This window comes from Mytilus edulis, chromosome 3 (genome assembly GCF_963676685.1).
Source record: "Mytilus edulis chromosome 3, xbMytEdul2.2, whole genome shotgun sequence".
In the NCBI taxonomy this organism is placed as follows: domain Eukaryota; kingdom Metazoa; phylum Mollusca; class Bivalvia; order Mytilida; family Mytilidae; genus Mytilus; species Mytilus edulis.
The window spans coordinates 72,156,459-72,169,157 of NC_092346.1; the positions used below are offsets into that span (position 1 = coordinate 72,156,459).

At 31.9% G+C, this 12,699-nt stretch overlaps 1 protein-coding gene across 1 annotated transcript in view; it reads left to right on the forward strand.

Moving 5' to 3' along the window:
- Nucleotides 1–12,699, forward strand: part of LOC139517338 (neurogenic locus notch homolog protein 1-like) — an 82,759-nt gene that overhangs the window by 15,483 nt on the left and 54,577 nt on the right. Inside the window, exons 12-15 of the mRNA XM_071308271.1 lie at nt 439–552; nt 2,283–2,393; nt 3,072–3,185; nt 12,573–12,686. Of these exons, the coding sequence (XP_071164372.1) occupies nt 439–552; nt 2,283–2,393; nt 3,072–3,185; nt 12,573–12,686 (453 nt within the window). The remainder of the gene's footprint in view (nt 1–438; nt 553–2,282; nt 2,394–3,071; nt 3,186–12,572; nt 12,687–12,699) is intronic.

The window sequence follows — 12,699 nt, forward strand, 5'->3', positions numbered from 1 at the left end:
CTCACTTGTATGACAGTCGCATACAATTATAGACCAAATAGAAGGTATACGTCTTTAAGAAGGAATTTGTTTTTTTAAGAAAAGTACTATTAACAATAAAAGCACTAACCAACTTCAAAGTAGTAAAAGCTGCAACACACAGTATCTTTGGTCCGTTTTTATAAAAGGTTATGTCCGATACATAACAACTGATTGCATTGAAGGATATAAATGATACTTGGTAGGTTGTTACCAAACCTTTTTTATGTGGGTGTAAGAGGTCTTATTCATAAAAATTTGAAACAAATATAAATAATGGTTCTGCGTGTTGTCTGAGAAATACTTCCGTTCCTTTTTTATACATTGGTCCTTTTTGCTTTTTCTTTTAATTATTTATATATTAATTGCTTCTGCATTTTTATCAAACAAAGAAAATACAATATTATTTATTATTTTTAGAAATCAATGAATGCTTGAGTAACCCATGTCTTAATGGTGCCACCTGTACAGACGAAGTAAATGGTTATTCGTGTATATGTGCATCAGGATTCTCAGGAGTGACTTGTCAAATAGGTAAATATAGAACTTGTATCATAACATTTTTGGAATTTATAGTGTGAGCACCAGAGAACACCCCAGTTATTTGTGGGGTTTAGTGTTGGATAAGTATAGTTTTCTTTGTTGTATTTTGTAGATTTTTGTCTTTTCGTCGTTTTCTAGTCAGTTTGACCGCAACATATGAGTTTGAATATCATTGGTATCACTCCCGTTCATTTGTAGAAGATTATTAAAAAGTTACTAGTTAAATTATAGTTACCACGTCAAATAGACATGTTTTTATACGATTTGTAATTAGAAATAATAATAATATGAGTGAACTAACATGAAGGACATAATAAGAATTTTAACACCCTCTAAACGGAGCTAATTGCGTCTAAAGGTTTTTGATTAGTTGTCGAAAAGAAAGCTGTATACTAAAAAATCAATTTGCATGTACCCAAACAGATAGTAAATGAAGGCAACAGTAGTATACCGCTGCTCGAAAGTCATAAATCGAATGAGAGAAAACACATCCCAGTAACAAACTAAAACTGAGGTAAACATCAAACTGTGCCCCTCTACTCGCCGACTTGTTTCTTTATTATTATGAGGCTGACTTCATGCAGGAACTTCTTAGGAAGAAAGATAAGAAGTTAGCAATATCCTTTAACTCTACTTTCCGCTATATAGATGATGTTCTTTCACTAAACAATTCAAAATTTGGTGACTATGTGGAACGCATCTATCCAATCGAACTAGAGATAAAGGATACTACAGATACAGTTAAGTCGGCTTCATATCTTGACTTACATCTAGAAATTGACAATGAGGGTCGGTTGAAAACAAAACTTTACGACAAAAGAGATGATTTCAGCTTTCCAATTGTGAACTTTCCATTTCTAAGTAGCAACATTCCAGCAGCACCTGCATACGGGGTATATATCTCCCAATTGATACGATATTCCCGTGCTTGCATTTCCTATCATGATTTTCTTGATAGAGGTTTGCTGCTCACAAGGAAGCTATTAAACCAAGAGTTCCAAATGGTGAAGTTGAAATCATCCCTTCGTAAATTTTACGGACGCCATCACGAGTTGGTTGACCGTTATGGAATAACCGTTTCACAAATGATATCGGATATGTTCCTTACGTCGTAACTACAACCCCCTTCCCTTTCATGAATATGACCTACCGAATTAGACTATTTACCGGATTTGTAATCACTTAAGCAACACGACGGGTGCCACATGTGGAGCAGGATCTGCTTACCCTTCCGGAGCACCTGAGATCACCCCTAGTTTTTGGTGGGGTTCGTGTTGTTTATTCTTTAGTTTTCTATGTTGTGTCGTGTGTACTATTGTTTTTCTGTTTGTCTTTTTTATTTTTAGCCATGGCGTTGTCAGTTTGTTTTAGATTTATGAGTTTGACTGTCCCTTTGGTATCTTTCGTCCCTTTTTTATAAGAGGAAAACAACAAAACAACAGAAACAACGAAGTGCAACAAAAAACCAAAACGACAATGCAACACATACAGAAACAAACTATAAGATAACAACTGCCATTAAATGTTGGGGGATAAAAAGAAATACAAGGAAACGAAGTCGCGAAATGTATAAATGATCACTATTGTCTATTTTTATTCAAAATTAAGTCCGGCAAAAAAGGATTAAAATTCAGATTTTTTCATCAGTATTTTTCTTCCTACATTTGTATCATATCAATATTTAGATTTTTTATACGATACAGTTGAAATTATTTTTACAGATATAAACGAGTGTGTAAGTAATCCATGTAAGTTTGGACAATGTACTGACCAAGTTAATGGATACATGTGTACATGTCTACCTGGGTACAGTGGAGTTAATTGCGATGCAGGTAATATAAAACTATTTTAGAAACACATTTCAAAACTTGCATGTATTATAATAGGCATTCGTGTATCGTCTTTATTAGAATGGGAGCACTAGAGACCACCCCTAGTGTTGCTTACTCTTTAGTTTTCCATGTTGTGTCATGTGTATTATTGTTTGTCTATTTGTCTTTTTCATTTTTAACAATAGCGTTGTCAATTTATTTTCGATTAATGAGTTTGACTGTTTCTCTGGTATCTTTCGTCTATCTTTTAGTACACATGTTCTTTAAGATATGATCGTTTCATTTTTAATGACAAATTAGAATTAAGACCCCAATTTCATGGTCCACTGAACAGAGAAAATGATAGTGGGATTTAGGCATCCGTGTACTATGGACACATTCTTGTTTAAAAAATTTCTTGACCTTTCCAGTTATATCAAGATGTTATGGGGTATAATTAATATAGTTCCTTAAGTTTACGAACTACTCTTTCTCTCCCCCTTGTCTTTTATTAAATCATACGCTCATCCTTTATATAATGTTGTGTTTGGTAACAAGTAACAAAAATATAATGTCTTGTAGATAACTTCGATTCTTAACAACGTTAATTTGAGTGTGGATAGCGTTTACCTCATTTTATAAATTATAATTAACAAAGACTATTCATAAAATAAGTATGTCTGTTTATTTTAAATTCAGAGACTGATGAATGTTCTAGTAACCCGTGCCAGAATGGAGGTTCTTGTACCGATCAGATGAATGCTTATAAATGCGCATGTCAAAAAGGATATAATGGAGACAATTGTCAAATAAGTAAGTGATTCATTACAAGCTGATCGTTTTATTTTTATAAAAAATGAGATAAAGAAATATCAGTTCTTCTTAAGTTTAAATTGTAAAATAAACACTAGTCCTCGGGAAATATTAAATATTTGAAATCTGTCAAAAATTGATCTTACAACTTAATTATCACGCATGAATAATGATAACATTCACAGGCATTTTCTTCAATAATCCTTCAAAACTATATATATACGTTGCTTCATTACTCTCCTTTTTATATTTTTCTTTAAACGTATTCTCCGGCTGTGATATTTTAGGCATTACTACGGACGCTCTCTTAAATTTATCTTGGTTTCATTAAATGTCCATAAAAAAACTAAAATAAACAAATAGGACATTCCAACTTCTTAGGTCAATGATAGCCAGGCGAAATCATGGCCGAAAGAGAGGTTGTAAGACTAACAGACACAAACACGACTAAGAACCTGAGTGAACTAATTTACATCCGAAGCTAGTTGATCCTTTCTTGTTCCATTATAAATGTATCTTGCCCATAAGCTGAGCTTTAAGACAGTAAAAAGTGTGATACTGTACTGGAAAATGTAAACCCTAGACATTTCCAAGTACAAAACATAGCCGATTGTACATATTTGTGTTTATGACAAGTTTTCATGAAGATAAATAATACTACTGCCGATATAGCCAACACTGACAATGAAAACCATCACAACAAAACAACACATAAGTTAAAGCAGGAAAATCCCTCTGCAAACCCATTGTGGTTATCACAGTGTACCAAAGGTTTATAATATCAAGGCAACTGAATACCATATAAAAAATAAATACCCTTCCTATCCTTGGGGCAATGTGGTGAGACGAGCCTTATTAAAGGTTAAACAATTTATATTTGGTGGAAAGTCAAGAAATTATTAAACACACAAATATAACCAATTCAATTGTTACATTCGGCATTTCATAGTATATTTCAGTATAACTTCTACTATCTACTTCTTATTGAACTTCATTGAATAAGAATAAATAACAGATCAATTGAATGCATCTTTTAAAAAAACAAATAGCTTTTACAACTGTATTCTGATATATCTTAACCTTCAGAGTAGATTGTTGATCTTCAAGTATTAAATACAATCTTTGTTGTTTTTGTGGATAATCGAAAAACATGTACATTTGCTTAAAATTATATGCTACTAATATATTGGCATTCCTGAACTTTGATATTGCCTTTGACTAATCGAGTTCCTCTTTCGCATGTTGCTTCGCTTATGAGCTCTTCAAGCTTCTTTTACTCGTTTGCATGTCGTGATCATTTCTTATATAAGCTGAGAAGGGATTTTGCTTCATCTCAATTGATACAGCGGAATAGAACCAATAGAGTAGATAATGCTAAAAGGTAGGAACATATATCTTACATTACTTTTAGATAATTTAGGAATTGTTATAGAGATTTAAAAATCGTTGTATTTGTAGTATATTTTCCTGCAAAAATATATATTTAAAAAGAATATAAAATAAAACTTATTTAGTCTTTTCACAAAGTGAATCTTTTGTGATAGTTTATGAAACCTTAGTTGCTTTAGTTTTAAAAATATAAATTCAATAGTAATTGTATGAAATGCTTATTAGTACTTTTACAGCATATCTATTTTTCTATTTAAAGTCTGTTAACTAAATTTATATATGTTTTACTCACATCGATAAACCTACAGTAAATAAGAATATATCATATTTCAGATTCCAGTGATGTTTCGCCACGCCAAGAATCTGTAAGCCGGGATTGTCTTTCATCAAAAGAAGTTTGGCCAATGTTGTTTGTTTTGTTGTTCATAGTGTGTTGTTTGACAACAGTATGCGTACTGCTTGCACTGTATGTTCGAAAGATCAAAAGAATGGGAAAAAACTCAAATCTAGATGATGCCGCATTTTCAGATCCTGTTGTGAATGTTTTTAAAAAATGATTATATATCTAAGACCAAATAAAGATTAGATTAGTTTGCAGCAGATAATTGTAAATAGTTGTTTATCTGAATTGACCATTTTATCTTATGAATCAATGATATCACCTCCATTGTTTGGTGGGGGTTCGTGTAGCTCAGTCTTAGTTTTCAATATTTTGTTTTGTGCTTTGTGTATTGTTGTTTTGTCTGTTTGTCTGTTTGTCTGTCTGTTTGTCTGTCTTTTTCTTTTTAAGTCAAGGCGTTGACAGTTTGTTTTCGTATTCAAAAATTGGTGACTATTGAACGCATGTATCCCTTCGATGTATGTCTATTATCTTGACTTAGAAAATGACAACCCAAAAATTACCACCAAAGAGATAATTTCATATACCCAATTGTGAACTTACAACTTCTATAAAAACATAAATGTTTGATAAATGCAACAGAATCTAAAATGAACTAGCACCTACCTCAAAAACTTCATTTTAATTAGAAACTATCCGAATTTGAAGCGTAAAAGTAACGAAATAATCTTCCGTCTGAAAGTTTTCAATCGTATGACGTCGTGTTTTGCCATGACGTGAGTTCGTCAAATCATTCGTGAAATTTCCCGGAATTTTATTTAAATTTTATTTTTATTCATTTTCGAAGCTTTAGTGCATTTATTTTATTTCTTTTCTTTTGGTTAAATATGCATTAGATTATAAACTACTGTTATGCAATTGTTTTATAATCTCAACTTGAGAATCCAAGTATCCCTGCAAGAATGTGTATCGCGCATGAATAGATTACAAAAGTAGTTTCGGAAAATTGGTTTATCGAAGTGTAAACCAAGAGAAAAACTCTACTTGACCAATCCAATTCAAGTATTAATAGATATGCATTGATATAAGAATTATCATTTAATATTCCATAACAAGTATTTTCGAACTTGATTTCCTTGACAGTTGGTTAACAAGGAGGCTAGTAAACTAAGAGTTCCAAGAAGTGAAATTGAAATCACCCAATGCGTATAATTTTACAGACGTCATCAAGAGTTGGTTAACCGTTATAAAAAAATATCTGTTCCATAGATGACAACGTATATGTTCCAATTATCTAGAGTTCAGTCCCCTTTTCCTAGAATATGACCTACCGAAGAGACTTATCACCGGGTAATTAGTAATATGAGGAACATGACGGGTGCCTCGTGTAAAACATGATTTTCTTTCTCTTCCGGAGCACATTGGATCACCCTAGAGTTTGGGGAGGTTTTTGTTACACAGTATATAGTTTTTTATGTTGTGTTTTATGAATGGTCGTTTGTCTTTTACTTCCTTACCATGGTATTGATAGTTCATTTTAAACCAATGAGTTCAAATGTCCCTTTGGCATTTCGCCTTTCCTTTAAACTTTCGAGTATATAATTGCACGTCGGTATTCTATCATCAGGTACAGTAAAGAGTAAAAGTCAAAAATATAAATATAAATAAGGGCAACAGTAGCATTTCGCTGTTCAATAGTCATATAAAGGCAACAGAAGTATACCTCTTTTCAAAAGTAATATATCGATTAAGCGAAAAACAAATTCGGGTTTCAAACGAAAACCGAGGGAAACACATCAAATATAGAACAACAGAAAAAAACCGCAAACATACACGGGAAAGAACTATTTAATAACAACTACCAGATTCCTAATTTGGTAAGGGACATTTTAAGAAAAAATGTTAGGTTAAGGATAATCAAGCCTTCCGCTTATATGGCAATGTTTAAAATATCGCAAAAATATCACAAAGTTGCGTGAAAGGAAAACAGAAAACAGTGCAAAAAAGTAACAATATACTTAAGATGAAAGAAAATTACCAGTGGAAAAGGATAGACAACACCCTTATTAAATGGAAAAAAATCAAAAAGAAAAGAAAAGTAATTAAGCCTGTATTTTAAAACAAAGTTTCATACAAACAGTGCAAAGAGAAGTCAAGATTATAAAAATATGACATGTGCTTCAAAAGAGAAAGCAGTTCCTTGCCCACGTATGGAAATCACTGTGTTTGATTAAAAGAAACATCGGTCACATTTGTTGAGAAAATAATCCAGAAATGAGTATTGGACGTAACATTTTATAAATTTATAAACAATTTATGATTTTGAATTTTGTAATTCCACAATAATTCCCAACTTGTTACTTGCTTTCGAAAAAATCAAAACCGGTAAATTATTCATGACAATAATTCGTAATATATGTACCTCAGATTAAATAAAAAGCTGATGTCATCTTATCCTGAAAAACTGAAATTCAGATTTTTTTCAAAGATTTAGTTACCAGATTTGGACTTTTTCTTCAGAGTAAACACTATAACAATGAGTTCATCTTATTAGCGTATGGGAACTACTTTCAATTATGATACAAAATTGAAAATTCATATGGAACGTACAATTGCAACAGTGAAAATAGACTCAAGATACACTTAAATGTAAAAAGGGTTTTATTTCAAAATCGATAACCAAGTGAAACACACATATACTGTAAAACATTTATCCCAAATATTTCTACATCAGAAATTGTATGTAATAAGTTAGGAACATGACAATTGTTATCCGTTCGTTTGATACCATTTGATTTAGGACTTTCCGTTTTGAATTCTCCACGGAGATTTTTTTGTAATTCTACTGTTTATTGAAAAAGTGAAAGAAGTCTAATCACATCTAGTTAGAGATGTTATTTATTGAGATTGTAAATTTATGTACTAAGTTGTACACTTGTTGATCCTTGACATAAAATATTCTAAACTTTCATCAATTACAAAACAAATCCCCGAGGGTATCACCAGCCCAGTAGTCAACACTTCGGTGTTGACATGAATATCAAGATTTGAGCGTCACTGATGAGTCTTATGTAGACGAAACGCGCGTCTGGCGTACCAAATTATAATATTGATATCTTTGATAACTATTTAAAAATATTTGTTATTGCTTATATTGTAGCATCGATCATGTTTTTTCTCGGACTGTTTGCGTCAGCATTAAACTAAATCCATTGGATGCGTACTGATTTATATCTTATTCTTATTTTCGAACAAATGTAATTTGCGCTGAAATATGTGTCATACGTTTTTAGAACTATATTGGAGTTCCTTTGTTCGAATCCGAGTTTTAGTGGGATTTAGTGTCTTAACATGAGCCTCCTTCTATTTTACATTTCATAGTGATATATTAATCTTTTTCTATTTTGAGATTAATTTGGATATCATGTAAATCTTTTTAATTCGTTCTGTCTGTTTAAAACCTCTTTACATTTTAAACAATATAAAATTTCTTCATTGCATGTTTTTGTAATGACATATTTTAGATATTCCCACATCTAAAAGTTAAATAGACTACAAAATATAGTCGAGCTATGAAATAGGTAACAACTATTTCGTTCTTATTTTGTACTGTTATACCACTGTCCCAGGTTAGGATGATGGCTGGGATCCCGCTAACATGTTTAACCACGCCACATTATGTATGTATGTGGCTGTGCCAAGTCAGGAGCCTGTAATTCAGTGGTTGTCGTTTGTTTATGTGTTACATATTTTTTTTCCGTTCATTTTTTTTTTATAAATAAGGCCGTTAGTTTTCTCGTTTGAACTGTTTTACATTGTCTTATCGGGGCATTTTATAGCTGACTATGCGGTATGGGCTTTGCTCATTGTTGAAGGCCGTATGGTGACCTATAGTTGTTAATTTCTGTGTCATTTTGGTCTCTTGTGGACAGTGGTCTCATTGGCAATCATACCACATCTTCTGTTTAACAACTAAAAAGAAGGAATTATCTTAGGTCGATTAATATACAATGATTTGAACATTATAATTCAAGTACCAATTTTTTAAATGATTTATCGGATGCTTTTTTGCTTTAAGTTCTTTTATAATTAACCCATTAATTAACACTTCAGTAATTTTCATAATCCGTACTTCTCAACCTTGAAGAATTGATTTGTGATAAGAGTCAAACTAAGTCTCAACTACAAAAGAACCAGTATAATGTGTCTGTAATATGGAAGTATTGCTCATGATAATATGTATTGCTCTAAAAGTATTCACCTTTAGCTTTTGTAGCTATGCTTGCCGAATTGCGTCCGTTTGATGTAATACCGTAATAAGAATGAGCTGACATGATAATTCTAAAAATTTTGGTTATTTATAGCAAAGTCAAACCTATGAATATCCATCATTTTCATTTGAAAATGCCTGTACAATAACTGTGACAGTCATTCTGCATGTGTTACCATGATGATTCTTGAAGAGGTTTTACATTATTCTTTTAATCACGTTGTTTCGAATAACATAAAGTTTAGAAAACTTAATCAAATTTACCATTAACAGATTTTGACGTATTCCTTCCTGACATATTTATCTAAATGGTTCCTGTAGGTAAATATAGTTGTGCTTGTTCAAAAACCTATCTAACATTTCAAACTATAAAATATTGGTCAAGTGCTTAGACAACAAACTAACATTCTGTCATTAAATGTGTGTATAGGGATATCTTAGATCAAATTTTCTATTGTTTTTAACGAGAGTTTGCCAAGATAAACAAGTACATTACTTTTAATAAAATTAATATGGTTTGATATTTAAAATACTTAAGGATGTATTCTTCTAACGTTTCAGTCTCGTTGAAATCTCGTTCTGGAATTTTTTCAAAAATATGTATTACAAGTGTAAAAAAGCAATGCATTTAATAATCGTTAAATATCATAATCGAACTATACTTTGTGAACAAATTGGGTATTTACAATCAGTAGTTTTTGAATAATTTTGTAACCAATCAAGGCAGTCTATTTAGCCAAAATTTTGAGAAAATATGTGAGGGGTACAAAAGATGCTTTTACCACACACAAATTACTTAGTTATGTATTTTTTCCATCATTTATAACAAAAAACTTGAGATCATATGCATTTTGTTCTTAAAACAGAGAGAAAAATCACAAATTTACCAAATTGACAGCATGGTAAATTTGCCACGAAAAAGCATCAAAATATGGCAAAACTTTCTTATTTTTGGCTCCTCAGAGGTGTTCATCGTTAAATATTCCGATCAGTAAGTAGCAATTCAACCGTGTACAATATGAAAGTTAAGATGTAAACGGATGTAGTCGGGTGATGTATGTAATTTTGTGAGATTTATTATTAGTTTCATTAGGAATTGATAGTTATTACTAAAGGCAACAGTAGTATACCGCTGTTCAAACTCATAAATCCATGGACAAAAAAACAAAATCGGGGTAACAAACTAAAACTGAGAGAAACGCATTAAATATAAGAGGAGAACAACGACACAACACTACAATGTAACACACACAGAAACGGACTAAGCATCAGACAAAATCCCACGAGAATAACAAATGTATTACAACTTTTGATGATATCCTTTATCACACATGTTGTCAAGGGTCTCTTAACTTTTCTTTTCAAATCTAGCTATTATTAAATACCTAAATCACAAATCGGTAGATACAGTTCAGTTTTATTTACTCAATAACTACAACATTTAAAATATGGAAAATGTATATGGGTTATTGTATATTTCCTTACTATATGCAATTAAGCCGCATGATTGAGACGAATTTAATTGAAATGCATTTTTATTCCCCATTTATGGGCATAATGTTTTCTGGTCTGTGCGTCCGTTTGTCCGTCCGTCCGTTCATTCGTCCGTTCGTCTGTCCCGATTCAGGTTAAAGTTTTTGGTCGAGGTATTTTTTGATAAAGTTGAAGTCCAATCAACTTGAAAATTAGTACACATGTTCCCTATGATATGATCTTTCTAATTAAAATGCCAAATTAGAGTTTTTACCGCATTTTCACAATCACTGAACATAGAAAATGATAGTGCGGATAGAGTATCAGTGTACTAGGAACACATTCTTGTTATTAAATGGATAACACATACACTATATAATGCCCGCTATACAATTTTCATAAATTTGTATGCTCTAATATGATAAATATTGTTTAAACGAAACTGTCAAGAAAATAGGTAATTACAAAAATTGTTTATAAAATCAATAGCTTTACATAACCGACTATACGAGCGCTTTAAAGACCGTTGAAGGTCATAAAACACACCTACCATCATCTTAAAGTTTCTACTGTGACAAAATAAACTTTATGTGCTTGGTTTTCTCATTTTAAAGCAAATACATATTTCACTACAAGATGATATAATCGCTTGTAAAACAGCTATTTGTGTCTTAAATTTGATTTTGCATAAAACACTATTTGCAACTCTCTGTGGGAAAGTTGATCTTCAATGTATATGGAAATTCTTTTTAAGTTTCTTTTGGTTACATAGATCCTAACAGACTTATTTATCCCTTGATTTCAAAATGTTTGTTTTGAGCGTTCCTGGTGAAGTAAAATGATAAAAAGCGCTCTTGTTGCACCAGATTCATTTAGTGTTAATTTATTTTCTAACACAGGGCCAAAGTCCTGCCAGTGAGCTGTCACTGCTGGTGGGATGCCACTTCTAGTGGACGGACGTTTCGCCACCGAGGGTATCACCAGCCTAGTAGTCAGCACTTTGGTGTTGACATAAATATCGGTTATGTGGTCATTTTCATAAATTTCCTGTTTACAAAACGAGTAGATTACCGTAGCCGTATTTGGCCCAACTTTTTGGAAGTTTCGGTCCTAAATGCGCTTCAACTTTGCACTTGTTTAGCTTTTTAACTGTTTTGATCTGAGCGTCACTGATGAGTCTTATGTAGACGAAACATGCGTCTGGCGTAATAAATTATAATCCTGATACCTAGTGAACTATTGTAGTGTATAATAAGCCTCGTTCTAAATAATTTACTACTGACATAATTTTTAACAAATACATAACATTGGTTCAGTGCAGTTACTGCAGAAAAAAAGGATTAGGTTACGCACACGTGGAAATCAAATCACATTTTTACAAGTTTTTTAAACCATAAATCAGCAGACACATATCGAGTTCTATAATAACAGGAGTTTTCATAAAGAAATAAAAGGGAAACTATTTATAAAGGTGTAATACCACCATCGATTTTCCCCTATTAGTCTTTGTTAAATTGGTATTTTTTTAAAACATTGTACAGTATTTACCTTTATTTCAACCAAAGAAATACTTTGCATGAATAATCCTTTCCAGTGCTACAGTGAAGATTTCACACTACATTTCATTGCATATAAGAAAGTAACCATCACCGGAAGTAAACAACCCAATTTTTACACTGTTATTTACTGGTAACCTGCTTTGGTAACTGTGAAACCTGAACTTTCCAAAATGTTTTATAAGACCATCAAATAAAAAAAGAATGATGCTTTCAGACACCCAACATACATGTTAATGACTCAGAAAAATTTAAGTGCATTGAAATGCAGTTTTTTTCCCCCATTTGTCCATACTTCTCGTTTACTTGTATAATCAAATATATCGAAAATACAATAACAATATTCCTTGCAATTGTAGACATAGATGAATGCAACAGTGGTCCTTGTCAAAACGGAGGAAAATGTCTCGACCAGATAAACGGGTTTACCTGTATATGTACAACAGGATATACTGGAATAAAATGTGAAAAAGGTTTGAAAATTAG